This window comes from Chlorocebus sabaeus, chromosome 9 (genome assembly GCF_047675955.1).
Source record: "Chlorocebus sabaeus isolate Y175 chromosome 9, mChlSab1.0.hap1, whole genome shotgun sequence".
Taxonomy (NCBI): Eukaryota; Metazoa; Chordata; class Mammalia; order Primates; family Cercopithecidae; genus Chlorocebus; species Chlorocebus sabaeus.
This window is the reverse complement of record NC_132912.1, coordinates 71,088,782-71,116,249: the sequence shown is the minus strand read 5'-3', so window position 1 is coordinate 71,116,249 and position 27,468 is coordinate 71,088,782. Positions and strand designations below refer to the sequence as shown.

Genomic DNA, 27,468 nt, shown 5'->3' with positions numbered 1-27,468 from the left:
TCAAGCGATTTTCCTGCCTTAGCCCCCGTAGTAGCAGGGATTACAGGCACCCACCACCATGCCTGGCTAATTTTTGTATTTTTGGTAGATACGGGGTTTTGCCGTCTTGGCCAGGCTGGTCTCAAACTCCTGACCTTAGGTGATCCACCCGCCTTGGCCCCTCAAAGTGCTGGGATTACAGGCGTGAGCTGCTGCGCCCGGCCAGGCTCTGTTTTACTACTTCACCGGTAGCGCACATAATCTTCAAGCATCTCTATGAGTTAAGTGCTTATGATTCCTGCTTTACAGATGAGGAAACTGAGTCTCAGAGGGGCTAAGAACCTGTCCAAGGTCACCTAGCCAGGAAGATTCTGTGCTCGTAACTGGTCTACTTTGCTGCAAGATAGTAGCATTTGGGCTCAGGGCACCTTCCACACTTGCAGGGAGCACTCCTGGGTCCCTTTATGCCTTTAGGGTAAGCGCCCTTTCCTGGGCACTGCTTCCTGTGGCTGGAACCCTTACATCTGTATAATTTGTGGAATCAGCAAGAAGGGGCTTGAGAGCCCAGCAGACCAAGATGAGCACAGAGGTTTCCCCAGGGTCAGAGGGCTTATTAATGGCAGGTCTTGGACCAGGGTCCCAGGCCCCACCTCCTATCCAGTGCTCCGCCCACCTCCAACATGTCTAAATGCCTCTGAGATGTTCTGTCTGACCTGTTATGCTTTCAGGAAGCTGTGGCCGTATGTAGACTCTTGCTCTGGTTCTGGTATCTGAGAAGGCCCCTCCAAGGAGTTCAGAGCAGTTTGGCCTCCACCGTGTCCTTCCAAACCCTTTGGCAAGGCCTGTTGTCAGTACAAGCTTCCCTTGGCTTTTGAGAACTGAAACATGAGTCACTCCCACTTCCCCTGTGAGAGGTGGGCCTGGGATGAAGAGACTTTGGTGGACTGTGTTTCACCGTTGTTCACATGTGCTCTCTGCAGCTATTAACTGAGGGCCATCCCTGTGCTGGGCATGAGCTAGGCCCTGGGAGAGAATGGCCAGAGTGTGTTTATTTTGTATTCCTGCAGTGCTGAGGTTAAATGTTACCGTACAGTAGGTCTTATAACAGCAGATGCAGCCTGTTCCCCATGAAGGCACAGCCTTCCAGGGACAGAAGTGTTGCAGGAGGTGGGAGGGAATGACCTCATGGGCACGAGAGCCTGCAGGGTAGAGCAGACATGCCCGGGAGGGGGCGTTGTGAACAGAGAAGGAGCCAAAGGTTGGGGGCATCCCACCTGCCAGCCTTCACCCCCTCCAGAAAATGCTTCTTAGCTCCCTGATTCTAGAGGAGCAGAGTGAACCTCAGAAGAGTGAAGGGAACTGCCCAGCAGGAAATGGGCAGAGAGTATGAAATAGGACCAGGTCTCCAGATTGGCCGCCCCACTTTTGTCCCATAACACCTGGTTCTCTGAGGCTTTAGAGGAAGAAGGCTGGTTGAGAGGAGGCAGACAGTGTCCAGGGCTTTTGCAGTTCCTGACTTAGTTGCTACTGAGCAAAGAGCCACTAGTTCTCATCAAGGGCTGCCCTCCCCGGTGCATGCTCCGGTCTGTGTGGCTCCCACCATGAGCTGGGGCAGGGCCCATGTGCTCAGAATCCTATCCCTGAGCTGCCTCTGCAAGCCTGCAGGGCCTGGACCGCGAATCTTCTAAGCCTGCTGCATTTATAGTCACTTGTCCCATTCAGAGTAAAACAGCAAGTATAACAATTATTTTTCTGTTCTCATATCTTTTTAGTTTTTAGAAAACAAAAGCAATATGTAAAACTATCAAAGTAAGATAAAATTATGGAATGTTTATCATTGGATGTCTATCCTTGATGTTTCTCCGCTAATAGGCAAAGTGAAATAGGATCATACTGTGTAAATAGGGGAGTCACCACTTACAAATGGAGGTTAAGTCCCAAAGCTGGTGAAGAGGCACAAATCATGTATAGTCCACATCATTCCCTAAGTGTATGAGACCTGGCTCTTAAAAGCTCAGCAGCCAAGACTCATCTTAGCATTTTGTTTCTCTTTCCAGTTTGGCTCTGGCTTTCTTTTCCCAGGGCTGTGGAAGCCAGGGTCTGGTTGGGAAGTGGGGAAGGGGGCCAGGGATTTCTCTTGCTCCTTTTTTAAATAGATCTGGCTGCGCAGTTGGCATCCAGTTAGATTGGCAAGCCATGTGGCATTACTGTCCCCACATCTTCTGGAGTGAGCTGGATATTGTGAGCAGGTTTCTCCCCACCCTATCTTCGCCCCCAGAGAAGCCCATTGTGTGGATGATCCAGAGATAGAAAGGAGTCTGGGCTCCTCTGGGCCCCTCCCCCAGCCCAGTGTGATCTGGGAGGAGCCACTTGGCCCCTATGGGCCTCTGCTTCATCCCTGACCTGGAGCAATGCCCAGGGCCTTGAGGTGCTGGAGGTCTCCTAGCCCTCATCCAGTCCCATCCGTTCTTCTTTGCAGGCCATCCTGATCACCTGGACAAAGCGATTTAAAGCAAGTGGAGTGGAAGGAGCAGATGTGGTCAAGCTGCTTAACAAAGCTATCAAAAAGCGAGGGGTAATTTCTCCTGGGCCCTCTGCCTCAGCCATGCAGGGGTGTGGGGAATAGGGCTGCATTCTAAAACAGACCAGTGCCCTTCCTGGGGGGCAGTAGTGTCAAAGCCTGAAGACCCAGGCAGGGGAGAGTTGAGGATCCCCAGTGTGGAATGGCGGCGATGGGGATGGTGCAAAGCCCAGCTCTTGGAGGTGCTGCCTGAAGGACCCAGGCCTGGAACAGGGGGTTGCCTCCTGACAGGAGTGCTGGGCTATTCAGGGAGTGGGTGTCACAGATGCAGCCTGCTGTACTCAGAACAAGGGCAGAGGAGCCCGCCTTATCCGGGACGTGGACCTCCTGCGGAGGTTTGCAGAGGAATGTAGCTCCAAGAGTAAAATCCTCACTGCGTAAAGACTCTTAAGCCAGGTAATTAAGGGAACTATGAGGTTTTCATAACTTAATCACCATGCTGTGATCTAGTTAATTTGAGTACCAGCTGTAATGAAACCAGCACCACTCACAAAAGCAGGGGTTCTGAAAACGGGAGCACTCCTGCCAAGCACTGTTAAGGTGTGTGATCTCTGCTTCCATGTGTGAGTGGACAGTGACACCCCATTATCTGTCCCCAGGACTATGATGCTAACATTGTAGCTGTGGTGAATGATACAGTGGGCACCATGATGACCTGTGGCTATGACGACCAGCAGTGTGAAGTCGGCCTGATCATCGGTAACGTATCCCCTTTGCCCATCCATTTGTTCAGCCCATCTTTCCAGGTGGCTCTGCACCCTCCTCGTCGTGTGGTCATAGCTTCTGATCTTGTCCTGCCCAGGTACTGGCACCAATGCTTGCTACATGGAGGAACTGAGGCACATTGATCTGGTGGAAGGAGACGAGGGGAGGATGTGTATCAACACAGAATGGGGAGCCTTTGGAGATGATGGATCATTAGAAGACATCCGGACAGAGTTTGACCGGGAGATTGACCGGGGATCCCTCAACCCTGGAAAACAGCTGTGAGTCCTTAACTTTTGCTTCTAACCACATATGTGACTTAGGGGATATTTAATGAAAGATTTGGGATGGGAGATGAAAAGGGCATAAAGCCAAGTGATCACAAACAGAAAAGCCTGTCACTTTTTTTTTTTTTTTTTTTTTTGAGGCGGAGTCTTGCTCTGCCTTGCAATCTCAGCTCACTGCAACCTCCACCTCCCGGGTTCAAGCGATTCTCCTGTCTTAGCCTCTAAGTAGCTGGGATTACAGGCATGCACCACCACGCCTAGCTAATTTTTTGTATTTTTAGTAGAGACGAGTTTCACCATGTTGGCCAGGCTGGCCTCAAACTCCTGACATCAAGTGATCCGCCTGCCTCAGCCTCCCAAAGTGGTGAGATTACAGGCGTGAGCCACCGTGCCCAGCCTAAAGCCCATCAAAATTTGCATTATTTGTTGCTCCTTATTTGGTGAGATGCACAGCTGTAGAGTCTGTAACTGAAAAGCACTTTTAAAATAATCTTATCTTTGTTTAATTACACTGTGATTGTGTCCTTGTAAAACATCATGACAATGAAAAGCACAGAAATGAACCCATCCAATGGGGAATGGGGCCAGAGTTGAGCAGGTGCTGGTGGTCAGGGGAGGAGATCAAGAGGTGAATGGGAGCCCAGGAGCTCAGTAGCCCCTGAAAAAAAAAAGTCCTCAAATTATCCCCTGTTGCACAAAAATTAATAATTATGAATGGTTCAAAAATGCTCCTCCAACAAAGCACAGAAATATTAGTGTAAATGTAAGGCTTAAAAAATTTCTCTGTGCTGTAGTCACGAGTGTTGCTGTTTATTGTAAGAGAGGCCACATGGTGTGTGGGGCATCTAAGGGAGATGAGTGTCTGTTCATTCATCACATATTTATTGAGCACTTACTATGTGCTGAGCTCTGTGCTAGGCTCTGAGAATCTAAAACAGCACCTTCCCTCCCAAGATTTACAATCTAGATGGGGAGATAGGCCAGACATGCAAATATCTGTTGTGCAGAGGAGTCGGGGTAAGAAGAGTATAAGTCATATAGACGTTAGGGAGAACGGAAAAGCAACCTTCTTCAATGTGAAGCATGAGTAGACACATCAGAGTTGATAAAGAACATCAGACTTACAGGCAGGTTGTTTTTGGCTGTGGAAAGCTCCTGGCTACAGAGGTAAGAGTGATATTATTCAGGTTAGAGCGGGTATTGCTTTCTCTGAGCCACATATTTCCTGGCGTGCCTGCTCACATTTCTCTGTGATGCTGCCATGCTACTAGCTCTCTCTGATCTACCCAGCTTCCTAGCAGCTTTATCCCAGAGTTGGATGCTGTCGGCCTACAGGGAGATGTTCACTGACTCTGTAGACCTAATAGCCCTTATCCTGATGCTAGAGGGAAACAGGAGTTTACTAGCCATGTTGAAATGCATCACCCAAAAGATCTCAATACTGCAAGCTGGACAGTTGGCCTTTCCGCCTGAATTAATGGATGTTCATCAATGGCAAGCTCCCCGCCACTGGAGGTGGCAGCAGCGAATAAACTAGGTTTCTCAGTGAGGGAATTCCCAAGTTCTTACACCCAGAGTTGAGCATCTCCGTTGCAGGCTGAGACTGTGGCACCAGCTTGGTGATAAGGGACCCCAGTTCCAAAGCTCTGACAAAGGTTTTTTTAACCACACACCCACCCCCACCCTGCCCAGTCCATTGACCTGACCCCACTGCCATCAAGTTATTACTGTGCCTATTTGTATGTTTCACTGAAAAGCCCTGAATATGCTTGATGGCAGTGCTGCCTCAGTTACCTCTGGGGGTATTCTGTGACACATGGCACGTATACCCTATTGCATCTCTAAAGTTCTCAAATCTCCACATTCCCAAGCGCATGTGACCCCAAAGGGTTTCAGATAAGAGGTTATGTACTTGTAGTTACTATCAGTCACTTAATGAGAAGTCTCTTTTCTTAGAAGTGCAGGTGGGGCATGCCACTTGTGGTAACTGAACAGGTAATGCCCAGGCCCTTATTCTTGGCCTGAGTTTGGGAACCCTGCATGGCTTGGATGTAAACTTGGATCTCTCTGCTGTTCATTGATGCATTTCTGAATTTTTCAAAGAGATGAACTGTATCCCAAGGCTAAACTATAAACTGTGTTTACGGTTGGCTTGCAATAAATATTTTTGGGATGGATGGATGGATGGATGGATGGGTGGTTGATGATGGATGAGAGATGAGTGGGTGGATAAATGGGGGTACAGATGAGAAAGTGAAAGTTTGGGGCAAAGTCTCTTTTCTAGAATATGTTTCTCAGTTGTATTAGTCCGTTTTCACACTGCCGATAAAGACATACCTGTGACTGGGTAATTTACAAAAGAAAGAGGTTCAATGAACTTACAGTTCCACGCAGCTGGGGAAGCCTCACAACTGTGGAGCCAGTCATGTCTTACATGGATGACAGCAGGCATAGAGAACTTGTGCAGGGGAACTCCTCTTTTAAAACCATCCGATCTCATGAGACTTTTTCACTATCACTAGAACAGCACGGGAAAGACTTGCTTCCATGTTCAGTTATCTCCCACTGGGTCCCTCCCACTACAACGTGGGAATTCAAGGTGAGATTTGGGTGGGGACACAGCCAAACCATATCACCAGTTTACTGCGTACTGTAGGTCAGGTCTCATTGAGAACAATTCCAAGGAAATGACAAATTCCCAAGTTGTGTCACATATTCCTGGAAATAGGCTGTAAGTTAAAGAGTTTTTTGCCTGAGCAAATTTTTGCTGTGCCCCAGGCTTCTATCTGAATCTCTGGATCTTCCCTATGTCTTTTTTACATAGAATGCCTAGTTCTTGAAAGTCATTTTATCCTCTTTGTGGCAGGGAAAGATGTTTCCTCCATTTGACTGATGGGAAAATTATGACCCTAGAATAGGACAGAGGTGGCCCAAGACTCATTGTTGAGGTGTGGTCTGGTGTAGGTTTGGGGATTTTTGCCCTGTTTGACAGTCTGAGGTTTTCAGAGTGAGCTTCCAGAATCTCTTCTCATTGGTAATAAGAGGTTTGTTATAAAGAGGCATTTTTTATCATTTATGGAGAAAAACCATCAGGGAGGATTTAGGGAAGTGATTTTTCATCTCTGAGTACACATTAGAGGTATATAGGGGCCTTTAAAAAAAATACTGATGTCCAGGCATCCTCTCACCAGTGACTCAGTCCGCCTAGGTTGCCCAGTCCTCAGTATTGTAAAAGCTCCCTGGGCAATTCCAATTTTTAACCAGGGTTTTTTTTTTTTTTTTTTTTTTTTTTTTTTTTTTTTTTGAGACAGATTCTTGCTTTGTCACCCAGACTGGAGTGCAATGATGCAATCTCAGCTCACTGCAACCTTTGCCTCTCGGGTTCTAAGTGATTCTCCTGCCTCAGCCTACCGAGTAGCTGGGATTACAGGCATGCACCACCACATCCAGCTAATTTTGTATTTTTATAGAGATGGGGTTTCACCATGTTAACCAAACTGGTCTCGAACTCCTGACCTCAGGTGATCCACCCACCTCGGCCTCCCAAAGTTCTGGGATTACAGACGTGAGCCACCATGCCCGGCCATTAATCAGGTTTTAAAACCTCAGTGTGTTAGATTTGTGCAAAGGCTCTCAGTGCCCAAGTGGGCTCTAGGCTACCAATAGCTGCTCATTCCATTTGCTTTGATTGAAGTTAGCATTTAACTGAGTACCTACTGTATACAGTGGACAGGGAGGACATTGTCATCATAGCTCTGTGGCTCCTGCCTTCATTGGTAGTTATTGCATTTGGGAGGCAGCAGAGGAACCTGCTTTGAGTATTCAGGCCCCACCTTGCCCCAGAGTCAGAAGGTCTGTTTCTAAAAGGGATCAGTCTTTTGACTTCCTTCATCTCGCCCTTATATTCCAGGCCTTTGATATTCTTGCCACATGCTTGTCTTATACTGTGGAGTTAGCCCCACCTTTTATTTCATTTTTAATTCTCCTTCCCCTTTTGTTTCCTTGAGCCCTTTTTTTTTTTTTTTTTTTTCCCCTGAGGGTATCACTCTGTTGCCCAGGCTGGAGTGCAGTGGTGTGATCTTGGCTTATTGTAGCCTTGAACTCCCAGGCTTACGTGATTCTCCTGCCTCAGCCTCCTGAGTAGCCGGGACCACAGGCAGCCGTACCATGTCTGGCTAATTTAACATTTTTTTTTTCTTTTTTTGAGATGGAGTCTCTCTCTGTTGCCCAGGCTGGAGTGCAGTGGCCCGATCTCAGCTCACTGCAAGTTCTACCTCCCAGGTTTACACCATTCTCCTGCCTCAGCCTCCCGAGTAGCTGGAACTACAGGCACCCGCCACCTCGCCCGGCTAGTTTTTTGTATTTTTTAGTAGAGACATGGTTTCACTGTGTTAGCCAGGATGGTCTCGATCTCCTGACCTCGTGATCTGCCCGTCTCGGCTTCCCAAAGTGTTGGGATTACAGGCTTGAGCCACTGCACTCGGCTTAATTTTAAATTTTTTTGTAGAGACTGAATCTCCCTATGTTGCCCAGCTGGTCTCAAACTTCTGGGCTCAGGCAGTCCTCCTGCTTCAGCCTCCCAAAGTGCTGGCATTACAGGTGTGAGCTACTGCACCTGGCCTGCTTGAACTTCTTGCTCTTCTGCTCTTGCTCTGTGCTGTGTCTGGAGTCTCTGGGATCTTGAATCCTTTTTCCCTGTGATTCCTTATCACATCTTCAAACTGCAGAGCACCCACCCCACACAGCAACACAGCAACAGCAGTGACTACAACAGCAAACGCTGGTGGTCGGTGGTTGGGAGAGCTCTTTGGCCTGGATGGTGGTTGAGTAACTGCGTGCCTTCAAGTCAGCACCCAGATGCCTTTTCTTTTTGTGGTTCTGCTGCTCCATGGAATCTCTCGGCAGCTCCAATCCTGGTTTGCTTGGCCATGGGCCTCTGTCTCTTTTCTTTCCTTGGGCTTCTAGTTGAAGCAGACCCAGGGTGCTGAGGGCTCCTCATTGGTGTGCAGGTCCTTGCCCATGACTCCTCGTGGTTGATGATGCTTCCCTCCCCCATCTCAGTCCTGCCTGGGCCCGCCGGCAGGCAGAATGGTTGGAACCCTGCCACGCTGTCTCTCACTGCCTACCTGTGGTCGTAGGTGTCTGACTGCCGAGACATCTGGGCATTACCTGTTTGGTTATCACAGGTGGCATGCCCTGAGAGGCAGATCATGACTTGCTGGATTTCATTAATTTCACTTGAGCAGATGGGAAGCAGGCTGTTGGAACAGGAGCCAGTCTCCATGAGCCTTGGTTTGAACAGAGAGAAGCTCGTGAGAGGTGCTATTTGCTTGTTCTGCTACTCTAACAGGGCCTTTAGGGACTGGGAAAGGACAGACCGTGGCCATGGGCCTCCCTCTGGAAAAGGGGGTATCACTATCCATGTATGTAATAGGCCGTGTAAAAAGGGAGCAGATAGTTCTGGGCATCTTTAGAAGGCAGAGTGAAAAGCAGCAGGTAGAGGGTGCCCGGAGGCTGATGTTAGCCCATCCTAAGGGGAATGCCCTTTCTCTCGTCACACTGCCAAACAGGGAAGGCTGCCTAGGGAGGAGAACAGGCAGACAGGCTGGGGTAGGGGTGGTCCTAGGTGGCTGCTAGCATGATAGTGACAGCTAACATTGAATGACACTGTCTATGAGACAGGCAGAAATGCACAGTGGTTAGGAGTACAACCTCTGGTGTTAGATCTAACTGGATTCAAAATGTGGATTTGCCACTTGTTAGCCCTGTCCATGGGTAAGTTATATAACCTTTCTGTGCCTCTGTTTCCTCATCTGTGAAATGGGGATAATTCTTATGTCTCCCTCCTAGGGTTGTAACGAAGATGAAATAAGTTAATACAGGTAAAGTGCTGGGAAAAGTGTCAGACACATAGGAAGGGCCACAGGCACTCATTATTTAGCCAGATATTGTCAGATAGTGACCTATATTAACCCATATCCTCCGTATCCTCCATATAACCTTACAGGAAGGCAGTCAGTATCTCCATTGCACAGGTAGGGAGGCCAAGGTGAGTAGCTCAGTAGTGGCTCTGCCAGGGCTCCACCAGCGCTGTTCCACCGCTGTTCAGGGCTACACAGAGGCTGTTCCCACAGGAGCCTGGGGCGGCACCAGACTCAGAAGGGCACTCTCCTGCCAGGGATCCTCTGCCTGACCACAGCCAGGTGGTCCTGTCTGGTTCTGTCAGGAGAAGGAACAATGAGGACTATATTTTTAAGGAGGCTCTGTGCCCTGTGCTGATGGTTGAGGGCCGGGTGCTCAGGTCTCGGCAGCATCCTTGGCTCCTGGGTGGCTCTGGTTGGAACAGATTGTTTTGCTGTGTCACAGCCAGCTGTGGGTGTGCCAGCTGGGCTCCCGCAGAGGAGCGGCGGGCTGCTCTGATGTGCGCCCACCTCTTCAATCTGCCCTGCTCAGGGGTTCCTTCTGGCCCCTGGCCAGCCAGGATACGGGGGCTGAATCTGGCTCACGTATGGCATCGAGCCCTAGTTCTTGCCAGCTCTTGGCTGGGCCTTCAGCAATGCGTGTTGGCTTCTGTCTGTACACCTGGCCGCCTCTCCCCTGCAGCATTGGGCTCATTCTGTGATTGGCTGGTGCTTGAACGGGGCTGGAGCAGTGGGGTGAGCCGATTGGCTGTCAGTACTCAGAGACCAGCCCTGGAGTTTAGGGTAACATCAGTGGGGGAGGAGTGAGTTCCTCAAAGCAAAGTCTTGATCCTTTTGGCCGGAGAAGGAGAATATCATGCCAGGGAGGTGCCTAACAAATGTCCTGACAGCGGCCCCAAGGGGAGTGGCTGCCTTTCCCTCAGAGAAGCTGTTTACCCTTTCGGAGCTGGGAAATGGAGACAATACTTCCTCGTTACCTCCTATCCACAGGGCTTGGGGTCTTCCATAGGAGTAGAGGTGAAAGGTCTTTGAAAAGTATAGCATACAAGCCGGGTGCTGTAGCTTGCGTCTGGGAGGGTCACTTGAGCCCGTGAGTTCGAAACCAGCCTAGGCAGCATAAGGAGACTACCCCTCTACAAAAAATTTTAACAATTATCTGGGCGTGGTGGTCTAGCTACTCAGGAGGCTGAGGTGGGAGGATGGCTTGCGCCTAGCCGGTTGAGGCTGCAAAGTCAAGATTGTGCCACCTGCACTCTAGCCTGGGCACAGAGTGAGACCCTGTCTCAAAAAATAAATAAGTAAATACACACATACATACATACATAAAGATAAAAAATAAAAAGTATAGCATACAGTTTAGGAGGAGATTAAAATATTTTGCACATTTCTATCTGGGGCCTTCTTGACATCTGCAATCTAAATCCGAACGCTCCCCGTGCCTTCAGGCAGCCTTCCCTGCCCGCTCCTGCCTGTGGTGTTCTCCTAGTCACAGGCATGGGGTCTGGATACTCCTGCCTTCTCTAGAGTCGTCTTGGCTTCCGATCCCTCTCCCTCTGCTGTTCAGTCACGCAAGAGCATGGTCTTGCCTGCCGCGAGGCTGGGTCTGGTGAGGGGTGAGTCGGGGCTTCCCATTCCTTTTGTGTCTGTCCCAGCCCTCGTGTGTGGGGCACAGAGGAAGGCTGACAAGTGCCGGTTTACCTTTCTCCCGCAGGTTTGAGAAGATGGTCAGTGGCATGTACTTGGGAGAGCTGGTTCGACTGATCCTGGTCAAGATGGCCAAGGAGGGCCTCTTGTTTGAAGGGCGGATCACCCCGGAGCTGCTCACCAGAGGGAAGTTTAACACCAGTGATGTGTCAGCCATTGAAAAGTAGGTACCATCCCCTCAAGGCTTTCTTGGGGTGTTGGGGCAGAGAAGAGCAATTGGTCCCCTGTTACTTCTTGAGTCCAAGTTTGGTGGCTTTTCCTTCAAGAGTGTCATGGCTTTCTGGGTCCGTGTCCCCTCAGTCTTATCTGACCCATCCTGGGCCAGACTCCCTGCAGGCACTTGTCACGGTTCATTAAAGAATGACATAGTTAGCCTCAAGTGCACAGGTGATTTTCCTGTCTAGCTACAAGAGCAGCTTCCTCTCCTACCCCCATCAGCCCGTCACCCCCACCCTCCACGCACACTCAGGGTAAGATTAGCGTCCGGGAAGCAGACGATTCAAGCAAGGAGCAAGAAGCTGGTGAAGCCTGGAGCCTGGGTTTTTGCAATTGCACCTTTTGGAATTGGACCTTCTCCAGACCTTCTCCAGACTGTGTTGAGGGCACTAAGGGCACCTTAGTAACCTCAAGGTGTTAATTAGGTGCTTCCTGAAAAAAGACTTCCTTGACCAGTAGGATTGGGAATATGGCACATTTATCTTCCATTTTACAATGTTATGGTAAAATAAATACAGACTTACAGTAAAACAGAATGAGAAGTATAAAGTATAAAAAGAATACAGATTTATAGTATCATCATCACATTAAAGAAAACCCAGTTTGCTTTGACTGACTTGTCATTTCTCAGACTTCTTTTGTGCTTGAAACCACCCCTTCCCTGCCACTCACAAATTCTTTCGGGGGAAACCTGTTAACAGCCAGAAATGTGCCCTGGCATGCAAGTTGAGAAACACTGGTTAACAGATGAGACAGGACAGTTAGAAGGAAAGACAGAGCCAGCCAGCAACTAACTGCAGCCCCTTGACATCACACAAGAATCCTGGGATTCTTTGTCTTAACTGTAACTCACAGGCCTTCACACAGAGAGGGAAGCAGGTGACCCCGATCCCGGTGGCAGTCTGATGTAGTCTGGTGCCTCCAAGTCTAAAGTACTCTTGTCTTGTTGCTGGCCTCTGTGTGCAGAAGGCTGTACTCCTGTTTAAGGAGACTCCTTGTAGCCATGTGAGGCCACCTGGATAAAGATAAGGCTAGCTTTGCTGCCATCTTTGGTGCAAGGAATGCTATTTTATCTCTGCACAAAGTGGTCATTCCCATTGCTCCCTGTGTGGTCCTAGAAATTGGGATGGAGCCAGTGCTTCATAGCTCTGGCTCCTGGGAGAAGATTTGCATTAGCTCTCTTCGAGGTTAGAGAAGGCAGCTGCTGGAATAGGAAAGGGGTTTATCTGGACCAACTCTTCTGCCATACCCATGTGCTGGAGTTTGTTTGATGATTACTCTCCTTCAGGAACAGTAGGTGCAAAGCCCCGATAATCAGGGAGCCTTGCTCCTGAGTTTCTAGCCGTGTCTTTTCATGAGTCTCCTGGTCAGTGGCTGGGAAGAAAGGGGAGCAGGAGACTCGTGGATTGTCTTGAAAGTCACTGGCCAAGTCAAGAAATGCATTCCTTCCTCTTGGCCTGTTTCTGGTATTGACCCAGCTAGCTCAAGGAAGCATGTATATTATAATAAAGGCTATCTCAAACAAACAAACAAACAAAAACTATATAAAACATCCTGCAAGAGCAGATGTTAGAGGCATTCTCTAAAATCAGGAGCAAGACAGTATCGCCAGTTTCTATTTTGGCATTGTACTGGAGTCTTAGCCAGTGGGGTTTTTCTTTTTTTTTTTTAAAGAAAAGGTGAGAGATAAATTAAAGGTGTGAGAATCAAAAAAGAAGTAAAACTGCCGTTATTTGCAAATGGTAAAAGTCTATATGGAATACCCCCAAAATACCTACAGACAAATGAGTAGAATGACGGAAGAGGTTAAAAAGATGTCTGGAGATAAGATACAGAAATCAGTTATATTTCTATCAGCAATAATAAAAATATGTACATATTTTAAAATACTTTTTAAAGAATATAGTGTATATGTGTTTGTGTGTGTGTGTGTATATATACACATGTATGTGTGTGTGTATATATACACATGTATGTATACATATATATTTTAAAGACACCATTTACAGTAATAACAAAACTATAAAGTACTTCGGAATGAATCCAACAAAAGATACACAAAACACATATACAGAAAATTACAATTTGGCTGAGAGACATCAAGGAAGGATGTGTAAGCATCCAGGGCAACTCACAGACCTGGCGAGTGGGAGGTTCTCCCGAGCCTCCTGAGCCCTGGGTGGTGGCAGCCACTTCTCCACTTGTTCAGAGGCCACATCGTTTTGCCTCTCCACTTCTCTTCATGGTTCTGGCTTGGCGTAATGCAGGCTGGTACAGTTTTTCCTATTACTACATGGCATTTCTTATGGAGGAGAACCCTTCCTGGACCTTTCTCAGGCATTTGACTGTCTTCATCCCATACCATGCATAGGCTTTCCCTTTCTAGCACCTTCGAGCCTCAGTGCTTTGCACTGCCTCGTGTGGTCCTCAGTGCATCAGTATTGGCCTCTAACTTCACAGGAATAAGGAAGGCCTCCACAATGCCAAAGAAATCCTGACCCGCCTGGGAGTGGAGCCGTCCGATGATGACTGTGTCTCGGTCCAGCACGTTTGCACCATTGTCTCGTTTCGCTCAGCCAACCTGGTGGCTGCTACACTGGGCGCCATCTTGAACCGCCTGCGTGATAACAAGGGCACACCCAGGCTGCGGACCACGGTTGGTGTCGACGGATCTCTTTACAAGACGCACCCACAGTGAGTCTGCCCTTTGCTCTCATTGGCACTCTGTATCCATTGTGGGTAGGGACCTTCTCCAGAAATCAGACTTTTGTATCCAGTGAACATTTTTTGGCAGACAAGACAATGGTGGTCAGGGGCTGTGGCTCATGCCTGTAATCTCAGCACTTTGAGAGGCCAAGGCAGGAGGAAGGAGTTTGAGAACAGCCTGGGCAACATAGTAAGACCTCATCTCTACAAAAAATAAAAAAAAAATAAATAAATAACATGCCTACTTCTGGGCAGTAAGGTCAGTGTTGCCCATTTGGGAAGGATTGCCCTTAGCCGATCCTTGCTGATATTGTTTCTGCACTCCGTTGTTACTTTGCCCTGTCAAAAGTCGAGATGGAGATTTCTGTAGCTGTCAGTCCCGCTGGGTGGAATGTGTCTGTCTCTCATCTGCATTTCGTCAGGAGGACCTTGGGTCAGAGGTGTGGTACCCACATTCTTGTTTCAGAAGCTGCCGTTAAAACCCCCCAAACCCTCAGACTTTACTTTTTTAAAGGGGCAGCTTGTCTGTGGTTGGCCTCTGAGAGCTGGAGCTGTAGGAGCTGTAAGGTGACCCCACTGGCGAGGGGGTGCTTTGTTCCCCACGCAGCCTTCTGGTCTGTCAGTAGCCCCAGCCAGTCCTCATACCGTCTCACCTTAGTTTCAGAAGCCACGTTGTCCTGTGAGAACGTGGCTTGTACTTTTTTAAAAGGCTAAAGGTAAATTCTAAGTCATTATCTAATAAGTTTTAATGATAGCCTGTGACATGATTTTTGTGCACAGGACCTCAGAATTGTTTCCCACTGTACATATAAATATAATGTGCATGTGAAGTACTCACGTCAATGCTGCACCTTCACACCCAGCTCTGGTGATGGCTCAAAGAATGTCGACTTAAACTGAAATAGTCCTGGCCTGGCATGGCAACTCACACCTGTTATCCCAGCACTTTGGGAGGCTAAGGCTTGTGGATTGCTTGAGCCCAGGAGTTCAAGACCAGCCTGGGCAATGTGGTGAAATCCTGTCTCTACAAAAAAATCATACAAATTATTAGCTGGGTGTCGTGGTGTGCCTATAATCCCAGTTACTTGGAAGGCTGAAGTGGTAGGATCGCTTGAGCATGGGAGTGTGGAGGTTGCAGTGACCTGAGATTGTGCCCCTGCCCTCCAGCCTGGGGAACAGAGTGAGATCCTGTCTCAAAAGAAAAAACAAAAAAAAAAGAGAGAGAGAGAAATAGTTTTGTGTTGCTGAGGCGAAAAGGTTTGAGCCAAGTTAGAGGATGTTATTTGCCAAGGATGTAATTGTATTTTTAAAATATTTTTAAAGTATTTGCAAAATTCTTGATAATGAAACTTTTATTAGCCATTGCTTGCTTTCTTTTTTCTTTGTAATTTCTTGGCTAATTTTTTGGACAAGAAAGCCTAGGGATTTGCAGCATCACATTAGAATTTTTTTAGATTGTAGTAAAATACACATAACATGAAATATATCATCTTAACTTTTTTTTTTTTGGAGGCAGAGTCTTGCCCTATTGCCCAGGCTGGAATGGAGTGGAGTTGTGTGCTCTAAGCTCACTGCAACCTTAGCCTCCCAGGTTCAAGCAATTCTCCTGCCTCAGCCATGCCACTGCACTAGGCTAATTTTTTGTATGTGTTTTTTTAGTAGTGATGAAGTTTCGTCATGCTGGCCGGGCTGGTCTTGAACTCCTGACCTCAAGTGATCCTCGGCCTCCCAAAGTGCTGGCTTAGACATAAGCCATTGTGCCCGGCCCACCTTAACCATGAAGGGTACAGTTCAGTGGTATTAAGTACATTCATACTCTTGTGTAGTAATCCCTATGAGCCAGAACTCTTCTCATCACAGTTTAAAAAATAGCTTTGATTAAATGTTTCTCATTTCAGAAGTAATATTTACTCAGTATAGAAACTTTAACTAGTTCAAAAAGTTATGAAGAAAATAGAAATCATCCTTAATCCCACCCCTTGGAGTTGACTGCTGTTAATATTTTGGGGGAACTGTTTTGCCAGCCTTCTCTATTGACTGCAGACCGCAGATAGAGATAGAACTGAGGAAGTTCTATCTCACTGCTGTCCCAAAGCTCTCTTGTAGACACTGAGAAATCTCCAGACTTTTATATGGTGAGGGAAAGAGCCAAGTGAAAAAAAGAGTGATTATTTATTGAACCCTTCCTCAGCAGCAGTTACTAATCTGAGCTTTTTAACGAGCTCAGTTAGTTCCCTGCACATCACTGACACCCAGATACTGAGACCCTCATTACTTCAGGGTCAGCTGCTCAAGGTCACCTGAGGTGGAGTGGGTGGAGTTCGCCCTTGTGTTCCCATCTGACTTTTTTTCTTTTTTTTTTTTTGAGACAGAGTCTCGCTCTGTTGCCCAGGCTGAAGTGTAGTGGTGTGCTCTCGGCTCACTGCAACCTCCGCCTCCCAGGGTCAAGCGATTCTCTTGCCTCAGACTCCTGAGTAGCTGGAATTACAGGCATCTGTCACCATGCCCAGCTAATTTTTGTATTTTTAGTAGAGACAGGGTTTCACCATGTTGGCCAGGCTGGTCTTGAACTCCTGACCTCAGGTGATCCACCTGCCTTGGCCTCCCAAAGTGCTGGGATTACAGGCATGAGCCATTGCACTTGGCCCCATCTGACTTTTGAACACCGTGCTCTTGACCACTGTGCTGTATTATCTTCTTCACGGTGGAGGGCAAAATGTTTTTAGACCTGGAATTTTTGTGTGTGATACTCATGTAATAATGAGAATCTTCTCTTTTTATGTGTGATTATGAACGATTTCATTTTTCCTTTTTACCTCTCTGCATTTGCTAACTTTTCTACAGTGGATATATATGATTTGTGTGATGAAACAAGCAGGTGCAGAAGATGGAATTAGGCTGGGCACAGTGGCCCATGCCTGTAATCCCAGCACTTGGGAAGCTGAGGCAGGTGAATAGCTTGAACCCAGAAGTTTGAGACCAGCCTGGGCAACATGGCGAAATCCTGTTTCTACTAAAAATACAAAAAAATTAGCCAGGCGTGGCCCCAGCTACTAGGGAGGCTGAGGTGGGAGGATCACCTGAACCTGGGAAGTTGAGGCAGCAGTGAGCTGTGATTGTGCCACTGCATTCCAGCCTGGGCGACAGAGCAAGACCCTGTCTCAAAAAAAAAAGGGGGGGGAGGGAAAGAGTTAAAGAGTGGAGAAAGAAAGGGTGGCCAGAGGTCCCCAGTGGATGCTCAGTCCAGCTGTTGTGGCATGTCCCCCCCGCCCCCACAAGGTATTCCCGGCGTTTCCACAAGACTCTGAGGCGCTTGGTGCCGGACTCCGATGTGCGCTTCCTCCTCTCAGAGAGTGGCAGCGGCAAGGGGGCTGCCATGGTGACAGCGGTGGCCTACCGCTTGGCCGAGCAGCACCGGCAAATAGAGGAGACCCTGGCTCATTTCCACCTCACCAAGGACATGCTGCTGGAGGTGAAGAAGAGGATGCGGGCTGAGATGGAGCTGGGGCTGAGGAAGCAGACGCACAACAATGCCGCGGTTAAGATGCTGCCCTCCTTCGTCCGGAGTACCCCTGACGGGACCGGTGAGGGCCTGCTGGGGGCTGACATGTCTGTCCTGCTCCTGCCAGGGACTGAGCCACAGTGGGGGAGGTTGGATTCACCAGTGGATGCCTTTGCACTGGTGATGCATGATTTTGCCAGAGCTAGAAACTTCCTCACACCTGTTTTCCATTTTTATTAACTGATTTGTCATATGTGTGAGTTGGGGCAGTTACATTTTCCTGGTCAGACCTCCCAGGCAAGTGCTATCTACCTCTAAAACTACAGCCCTGCTCAGAGTAGTGCTCTGAGCTGGGCAAGGTGGCACACGCCTGTCATCCAGCTACTCAAGAGGCTGAGGTGGGAGGACTGCTTGAACCCAGGAGTTCAAGACCAGTCTGGGCAACATAGCAAGACCCTGTCTCAAAAAGTATTAAATGAATAAAAAAGAAGTGTTCTTAAAAGCTGGGCAAATCCCACAGCACTGATTAGGTTTTCCCAAAGCCAAGGTAAGCCAGCAGAAGGATAAACACTCAGTGTACCGTTCTTAAATCTCGATAGAGTATGCATGAGACATTCAGGGCCTGGGGCGTTTTGCATTCAGGCAAATGGTAGCACGGAATCCAACCCTTTATGCTAACCTTGGTAGTTTTCACTGAAGCTGATCATTATGGGGAATCTGAAGAGCTTTTCAGGTGGGTCCTTGGAGTAATGAATGTTTGTGACAGGAATGAGTCCTATGTGTAAGTTACGTAATACCACATTATAAGCCACCCTTATACTTAGTGGCTTAAAACAACCACCCTTTATATTGTTCATGCATCTGTGGGTCAGTTGGACAGTTCTGCTCATCAGGGCCGGGTGCGGCTGACCTCTGCTGGCCTCATTCCTGCATCTGCAGTCAGCTGTTGGGTCAGCTGAGACAGATCTCAGATGCCCTTCCACACATGTCCAGCGGTTGGTTGCTGGCTGGGGTGCGGGGGTCCCTGGCCCTGTGTCTCATCCTTCAGTGGGCCACCTGTCTGTTCAAGTGGTGGCAGTAAGGGCTGCAAGGGAGAGGGGAAGACTTTAAAGCCTCCTGGAAGCCCAGACTGGGGATAGGCTCAGCTTTGCCTCTGCCACACTCTGTTGGCCTGAACAATCCTAGGGCTGGGCTAGATCCCAGGGGAGGAGAAATTGACTCCATCTTTCAGTGGGAAGAACTGCAGTCACATTGCAAAGAAGGATTTTGCACATGCAGGGAAGGGAATGATGTGGCTGTTTTTGCAAATACCCCACACCCTGACATAAATTATTAATTTTTGTAGGAGATTTTCATTGTTGCAGCCCTGGTGAAGTCTGTGTATTGTGACAGGTGGTTTACTCACATGCTGCCCTCCCAGTGTGGCTCCAAGTCTGTGGTGGTCAGGGATGTAGTGCCCACTCTTCCTCTGAGTCTGTGCTGTGTCCTAAAGGGAGGAGTTGCAGCTTCTCCTCTGTGTTTGCTATGGGATTCTCCCCTTGAAAGTCTGGAGTCTTGGGGTTACTGGCTGCCAAGAGGCACTTAGCTGTTTTTGACATTCTTTACGTTTTTGACTGCAACAGAGAATGGTGACTTCTTGGCCCTGGATCTTGGAGGAACCAATTTCCGTGTGCTGCTGGTGAAAATCCGTAGTGGGAAAAAGAGAACGGTGGAAATGCACAACAAGATCTACGCCATTCCTATTGAAATCATGCAGGGCACTGGGGAAGAGGTGAGATTACAAAACCATAGTGTATATGCACTGCACATATGGCCAGTGGCACCGGCAGTCACGTGATGACCAAAATCCTCCATGGGATGCCCACATGGATTTGTGTCCTTGTGGCCCAGAAGCACCAGATGCTTTTTGCTATGCCTGGCTTGTGACATTCTGGTGGCTGACAAGGCTCTGGAAAAGGATGCTCACTCTGCATGTGTGGGGGGTGTGTTTGCATACGTGTGTGTGTGTGTATACACACTTTGGTCCATGTGCACTGATAAAATTAAAACCACAGAGAGCATGGGAGATCCTTTCTTTTCTCCTGCAGCTGTTTGATCACATTGTCTCCTGCATCTCTGACTTCCTGGACTACATGGGGATCAAAGGCCCTAGGATGCCTCTGGGCTTCACGTTCTCATTTCCCTGCCAGCAGACGAGTCTGGACGCGGTGAGTCTCTGTCCTTAGGCCTCAGTGATCAGGAAGCACTGAGTCCCCTGTGGCCTGGGTGGGCTGGCCCTTGAGGCCTTCTCCAGCCTCAGTGTCATTCCTAGGTGACAGTCACAGTCACAGTGGGTTGAGCCAGGCTTTATTTCACAGCCTGCAGGACATACTGGGACTCTTCTCTCTTCTTTTCTCTTTGAAAGCAGTCACCTTTTCTGGGAAACCTTCTGGTCCTACAGGCAAAAATAGAACCTTGTCCTCTTCTGTGCCCCCTGTTCATTTGATTGTTGCCTTGCTTATAGCACTTCTTACACAGTTAGTTCTTAGTGACAGCGTCTTTTGTTTCTGCTAGTGGTATACTCCGTGAGCAAGGACCTGTATCCCCACACGCCCTAGCACAGTGTCCAATCAGAGGAGATAATAAATGTTTGTTCAATACACGGGATGAATCAGGGTCCAGGATCAGAGCTTGAGCACCTGCTGACTACTGAGTACTGGGCTCAGAGCTGAAGGTTACAGCTCCTGTCCTCTGGAAGGCCACAGTCTAGTGGGGGAGCCGCGTCCCTAACACCAGCGGCTCCAGCTCCATGCAGTCAGGGTTGGGGAGTGGATTCTGGGCAGAAAGAACCAATGGTGCAGAGTCACGGAGCAAGACCCAGCCTGTCACGTTGGAAGAGCTGTAGGTAGCTCTGGGTGTCACAGGTAGAGACATAATCAGGCAGGAGTTCTGGAGGTGAGTCTTAGGCCAGGGTTTAAGGCTTAATGAGCAGCCCTAGGAGAGCTAGGTATGGTCACCTGCCTCTGTAAACCAGTTAATCCAGTCACATCGCTGACTTGAGACTTTTTTCTTCTGAAACTCTTTTACAGCTCAGGAGTTAGATCTGTGAAAACTTGAGGGTTTTTGTTTGTTTGTTTGTTTGTTTTTAAAGCACTTCACTTATACTTTCACCTTGGATTCATCACAGTCAGCACACACCCAGGGTACTTTTTTCCCCAGGAAGTGTTTTAACTTCAATCCAGTGAAACCTAAAATGTATTTTAGGTAGTCACAGCATTACTAAACTCTTAGGATCCTTTAGTTATAGTGTCAGTAGACACTTCTGTACAGCTGGTTATGCCAGTGGCAGCACCAGGCTAAGAATCGGGTGGTCTGGGCTCTCCATTATTGAGTGCCATCTTTGCTGTCTGCTGAGTGAACTTAGACATCACTATTTACCTAATGTGCCTCATTTTCTCCATCTGTGAAGTGGGATTATTTCAGACCCCTATGAGGATGGTGAGGAGGGTCTATCATATTTTATTGGTTTGTCTTCAGATGTTTGAACTCTGTCTCCGATGTTGTAAGCCCTCAGCAGTTGTTGACTCAGGAGGGAGGGTTGGAATTTTGTATTCTCCCCTTCTGGGTTAATTACACAGGACTCTCCTGGTGCTTTTTATGTTTTAGGGAATCTTGATCACGTGGACAAAGGGTTTTAAGGCAACAGACTGCGTGGGCCATGATGTAGCCACCTTACTAAGGGATGCGATAAAAAGGAGAGAGGTAACTATTAAAAGAATGTTTTTAAAAATCTTTACTGTTTTAGGGGTTTCTAAAATATGTGTTTGCCTGTTGTAAAGAATTCAGGCTGGGCGTGGTGGCTCACACCTGTAATCCTAGCACTTTGGGAGGCCGAGGCAGGTGGATCATGAGGTCAGGAGTTTGAGACCAACCTGGCCAATATGGTGAAACCCCGTCTCTACTAAAATTACAAAAATTTGCCGGGTGTGGTGGTGCCACCCGTAGTCCCAGCTACTCGGGAGGCTGAGGCAGAAGAATCGCTTGAACCCAGGAGGAGGTGCAGTGAGCTGAGATTGTGCCACTGCACTCCAGCCTGGGTGACAGAGCAAGACTCCATCTCAAAAAAAAAAAAAAAAAAAAAAGAATTCAAACAATACAGAAGCATGTGACCTGGCCAAGAAAAGCTCCCTATTTCCTGACTCCACTGCCCACAATGAAACAAGGGCTCATAGGTTTATGTTGTTAAAGGATTATTATTATTATTATTTTTAGAAAGGTAAATCATAACTCTCATACAAATTGAAAAAGAGAGAAGCAGCCCCTGACAGGTGGGCACAGCCTGACACTCTCAATTATGCCTTGGTGTTCTCCTGCAGAACACAAACAATTTCACAGAGTCCACAAACAATTACAGAGCGGAAACATCAGACACAGCAGCTCCGTCCGGGACCATGATGGATTTAGACAAGAAAAAGACCAGTCTGTAACCGTAGAATTGCCCCTGGTTCCTGACAATATCCAATCCAGGGCAAAGCCCCAATTCTTTAAACCTTCCCCCAAACCGCAACACAGACACAGATCCAAATTACATTTTTTTTTTTTTTTTAGAACTTTAAAGTTTCCTTTTTTGAGACAGGGTCTTACTCTGTCACCCAGGCTGGAGTGCAGTGGTGCAATCTTGGCTCACTGCAACCTTGGCCTCCCAAGCTCAAGAGATCCTTCCGCTTCAGCCTCCCTAGTAGCTGGGACTACAGGTGGGCATCTACACCCGGCTAATTTTTGTATTTTTGGTAGAGATGGTGTTTTATCATATTGCCCAGGCTGGTCTCCAACTCCTGGGCTCGAGCGATCTGCTCACCTTGGCTTCCCAAAGTGTTGAGGTTTTTAAATAGAAGTGGAGTCTTGCTGTGTTACCCAGGCTGGTCTTGAACTCCTGAGCTCAAGTGATCCTCCTGTCTTACCCTCTCAAAGTGTTGGGATTCCAAGCATGGGCCACCACACCAAGCCACTTTCCGAGATGCCCCCTGGGGTGTGTTCTCCAGTGTTGCAGTGAGTCAGTAAAGCCCGACTTTGTTAGATTACAGGTGTGTTTCTGGTGGTCTTTGGTTGGAGGAAGTTGAAAAAATATAAAATGAAAAATTTCCAATATTTAACTCATTAATTAATTAGGGAGTCAGTAAGAGACTGTTTCACATTTTTTTTCTTTTGCCTTTTTTCAAACCCCATTACACTGAGCAAAGTAAGAAATTTAAAAAACAAAACAAAACAAAAACACTTCAAATGACAGTCTAAAGAGCAGACAGATACCTGGGCACTAGGCAGTCAGGGAAGCTGACATGAGTGTCTGAAAGAGGGCTGATTTGTCTGCTGTCTTTTGCAGTTAAATAGGAAAAAAAGAAAGAGGGCTGAGTTGCATCTGGAACGGTATGCTACACAACTTACAATATTTCATTGAAAATATAGCTGCAGGTTGGGTGCAGTGGCTCACACCTGTAGCCAAGGCAGGAGGAACTTTGGGAGGCCAAGGCAGGAGGAATGCTTGAGCCCAGGAGTTGGAGACCAGCCTGGGTAACGTAGTAAGACCCAGTCTCTGCAAGAAATTAAAAAATAAAAAATTAGCCAGTCCATAGTGGTGCACACCTGTGGTCCCACCTACTTGGGAGGCTGAGGTGGGAGGATTACTTGAGCTTAGGAGGTTGAGTCTGCAGTGAGCCATGATTGGGGTAGTGCACTCCAGCCTGGGTGACAGAGCAAGACTCTGTCTCTTAAATTAGAAAGGATACCTGGTGATCTATTTTTGCCTGTTTCACAACTGTTAGTGTTAATTCTTCTATCTTGCTTTTCATGCATATGCCAATACACATACACACACTCTTAAAAAGTAGGAATTATACCATTTATACAACATGACAACTTGTTTTTTTGATTTAATATGAAACAGGTATCCTTCCTCATCATTGCATTTAGACCAACCTCATTCTTTTTCCTGGCTGTGTAGGATTCCAGCATATGTCTGGATTGCGGTGTACATAGCCCATTTGATCTACACTTGGATTGTTTCCTTTTTCTGACGATTGCACGTCATGCAGTAAATATCCTTGTATGTGTGCCTTTGTGCACCTGCATGACTATTTCTCAAGGATAGATTCTGAGCAATGAGTTTGATATTTTCCGTTTTGCCCTCTGAAAGGCCATAATGCTTTAAACTCCAAAGGGAAGAAGCTATTTGATCATTGCTGCTTGTCTCCCCTATTCTATGATTCACTCTAATAGTATCTGTAAAATGGGTAGAATACTTTCCCTTCCTTAGATCTCATGTTTCAGATATATCCTTAATAGCAGAGGTTTAGTCTGTGAAGGAACATTCATTACGTTTTTGTAGGCTGGTAAGAAAACCATCTTACATGATAACGAGGGGCTCTCTGACTGCAGTGCAGCAGACAGAACCAGCAGCATTCAAGCCAGGCATAATGATCCTATTCCTAAAGCTGTGTCCCTTTCTTTGCAAAGGAATTTGACCTGGACGTGGTGGCTGTGGTCAACGACACAGTGGGCACCATGATGACCTGTGCTTATGAGGAGCCCACCTGTGAGGTCGGACTCATTGTTGGTGAGTTTCCTGGAAGGTCTCTCCCTGGGGAAGGGAAGGCTGGGCTTTCCCTGTTTTGTGGAGCCTTGGCCCAGCAGCTTGGTCCTCTGTATGGGGTAGTCTTATCTGTCAGTATCGTTTCCTGACCACCTCCAGAGTTCAGGGCTGGATGAAGGCTGCAGAGTCTCCAATGGGGGCCGGGGGTCAGGGTCTCTTTCCTAAGACACCCGTAATGCTACACATTGCTTATGATCAGAGTCATGAACTGAACTCTCGAGGAATGAGGCCCCAAAAGGCTCACGTGGCTTGAGTGGAGACAGGTACCTGGAGCGGGCCTGGCAAACATGGCAGCTCTATGGGCCTTGTATGGAGGGGCTCTGGGCAGGTATTGCAGAGGGATGGGGTAGGGAGGGAGTCTGAGGCTGGAAAGGAAGTAGAGAGCACTTCCCATGCTGACCATGCTTAGAGCATGGAAAGGGGCAGGATGGTCTTGGGCACCATTTTGCCTTTAGCAGCCACTGTTTGTGCTTGGTCCCAGTCACTGAAGGGGGTTGCAGAGAGGTGGTCACTGCAGCTTGTTGCCTTGTAATCCAAACACATTAGGGGTCTGGGCCTCGAGCACATCGTTCCTGAAGCATATTGATTTGGGCTATGAGGAAACCATTTGTCCTGCTGGTCCTGCTCCTCATGTCAGGGGATGCTGGGAAAGACCCCAGAGAGTTTCTTAGCCAACATCTGCAGACTCTGCCTGGCCAGTGAGCAGTGGCACCCCTGCTACTGGATCAGTTGCTGAGCATCTAGAGCTTGGGAAGAGACCCCAGCAGGCTGCCTTCCAGGTGCCAGGAAGAATTTTTCATTCACTGTTAAGCCACTTTTCGCTTCTGTTGAAATTAAAAAAAACTAGGGAGCAGCTCTTGGTGAAAGGTTGTTTGGGGCTTGGCTTTCTCCACCCAGCCCCTCCCTTTCTTTCTATGAATGGGCTTAGGTATGAAATGCAAAGCTAGGGGCCCCACCTTCCCTCCTGGGAGGTAGACCGGCCTGTTTCCTGGCACCAGGCTCCAGCTACCTTTCATAACTACTACTTCTTTCCTCCATCAATTGATCTCTTTGCTCAGGACTCACATAGGCAAGATGTATAGTTTCCATGTTTTGACTTTCTTTGCATCTCCCACTCCCATCATCTTCCATTTTTGGAGCTCCTCTTCTCTCAGTTTTAACCTTGGGTGAAAAGGGGGCTGAGAAAACAAAGAACAAACATCATCCAGCTGTACAGTCTTTGAACTCTACTTAAGTTTCTTCAAAGGGAATGAAAACTACCAAAGCCCTTTTGGTCTGGTCAGGGGATGTGTCTTGTGTCCTCCTGATGAAGGTTCACCTACATCCCACCCTGGATGGGTGGATGGTGCTCCTGGGTGCATCATTAGCATCATCCTGGGAGCTTGTTAGAGACGCAGGCTCTCAGCCCAAGCCTCTTGAATCTGGATCTGCTTCTTAGGGTCCCCAGGTGATCCAGGTGCATATTAAAGTATGTGTGTGAAGCCCTCTTCCTGGGTTAGTTGATTGGTTTTTAAATGTCCAGTCTATTCAGTGAGACAAGTTCAGTGACCACAAGCTTGGATATCATGGCAATTAAAATTGCTGTGAAAGTTGCAGGATGCTCGACTTCAGTTTCTTAGCTCCTCTTGGGCTGGAGCAGCAAACAGTCTGTGGTCCTTCTATTTTAAGTGACTCTTCTCTAGGGAGTTCAGGAATGGAAGTCAGAGATTCCTGAGCCCCTGGCAAGCATATGCCAGGTTACATGTGTGCGGTGTGTAGGTCCACCCAGAGAAAGGTGTCTTTTTCATAGAAGAATCATCTGATCTTCAGAGGTCTGATACAAAAAGGATGAAAAACCATTGCTTTTGAAAGCCCCCCTTGAAATGCTGAAGACATTGTCCTGCCCTGAACTGTGGGCTTCATCCCAAGATATGTAGGAAAGCTTATTGAGCAGGCATAGTCCATGACCAACCATCCTTGTCAAGAAAAGATAAGTGGGCCTGGGCATGGTGCCTCATGCCTGTAATCACTGTGTGAGGCTGAGGCGAGAGGGTAGCTTGAGCCCTGGAATTTGAGATGAACCTAGGCAACATGGCAAAACCCTATCTCTGCTAAAAATTTTAAAAAGCCAGGCATGGTGGTGGTGCCTGTAGTTCCAGCCACTTGGAAGACTGAGGTGGGAAAATCACTTGAGCCCTGGACTTGGAGGTTGCAGTGAGCCGAGATTGCGCCACTGCACTCCAGCCTGGGTGACAGAGCCAGATACTGTCTTGAAGAAAAGAAAAAGAAAATAAGTGAATATCCATGGTATAATAGAAGATAATCCCCTAATATTTTATACACATACATATAGGCATGTATGTATTGTATAGGCATGTATGTATTGTATAGGCATGTATGCATATTGTTGTGTGTCTATGTATATATTTTTTCTTCTGGTCTGAATGTTGCCTAAATCTCTACCATTAACGCTCCATCTCTTTGCTATAAAGCAGTTGCAAGACCTCCAAATGCAAGGCCACCGCTCCTCACTGCCCCTTTGTGTGTTCCAGGGACTGGCAGCAATGCCTGCTACATGGAGGAGATGAAGAATGTGGAGATGGTGGAGGGAGACCGGGGGCTGATGTGCATCAACATGGAGTGGGGGGCCTTTGGGGACAATGGGTGTCTGGATGATATCAGGACACAGTACGACAGACTGGTGGATGAATATTCCCTAAATGCCGGGAAACAAAGGTAACCCCGCCTGGCGGAGAGGGCACCCACAGTCGGGATGGGGGCAGCACTTGGCTGCATTCTGCCACTTGCAGTGGAAGAAGTTTCTAGGAGGAGAGGTCTGAACAGAAGCTTCAAGACTGGACCCCCTGGCTCACTCCTGACCTTGGCCTTTTGGACAGCAGAGAACCAGGGAGGACAGACCCCCAACATGGTACAAGATGGCCCGGGGTTGATGCCTGTCTAGGGGCCACCTGTGACTGTTTTTTAGCCTGGAGGATTCTGGCCTTCCGATCCTCTTGCTGTGTTCCTTCCCCATCAGAATAACAAGGGGGTGGGGTGAGGGTGGCTGGGTGGCAGGTTGGGGTGAAGCAGAGGTCCTGTGGCAATTGTACTTCCCTCTGCGAGCCTCCTGCACCACCTAGTGGCCGTGTGGAGCTCTGCAGCTCAGGTCTCAGGGACCATGTCCAAAATGGCAGTGTCTGCCATACTCCGAAATGAGACAAGTGACCCTTTGTCCCAAGCCCCCAGGAATCAGGCCATCCTGT

The 27,468-nt window shown here is 48.0% G+C and overlaps 1 protein-coding gene across 2 annotated transcripts in view; it reads left to right on the top strand.

Moving 5' to 3' along the window:
• The window catches only part of HK1 (hexokinase 1), an 87,147-nt gene that overhangs the window by 50,726 nt on the left and 8,953 nt on the right, over positions 1–27,468 (top strand). For both annotated transcript variants that reach the window (XM_007963221.2, XM_007963222.3), the window contains exons 5-15: positions 2,459–2,554; positions 3,160–3,259; positions 3,363–3,546; positions 11,185–11,340; positions 13,854–14,087; positions 17,379–17,683; positions 19,224–19,372; positions 19,689–19,808; positions 21,247–21,342; positions 24,091–24,190; positions 26,758–26,941. In XM_007963221.2, the coding sequence (XP_007961412.1) occupies positions 2,459–2,554; positions 3,160–3,259; positions 3,363–3,546; positions 11,185–11,340; positions 13,854–14,087; positions 17,379–17,683; positions 19,224–19,372; positions 19,689–19,808; positions 21,247–21,342; positions 24,091–24,190; positions 26,758–26,941 (1,724 nt within the window). The remainder of the gene's footprint in view (positions 1–2,458; positions 2,555–3,159; positions 3,260–3,362; positions 3,547–11,184; positions 11,341–13,853; positions 14,088–17,378; positions 17,684–19,223; positions 19,373–19,688; positions 19,809–21,246; positions 21,343–24,090; positions 24,191–26,757; positions 26,942–27,468) is intronic.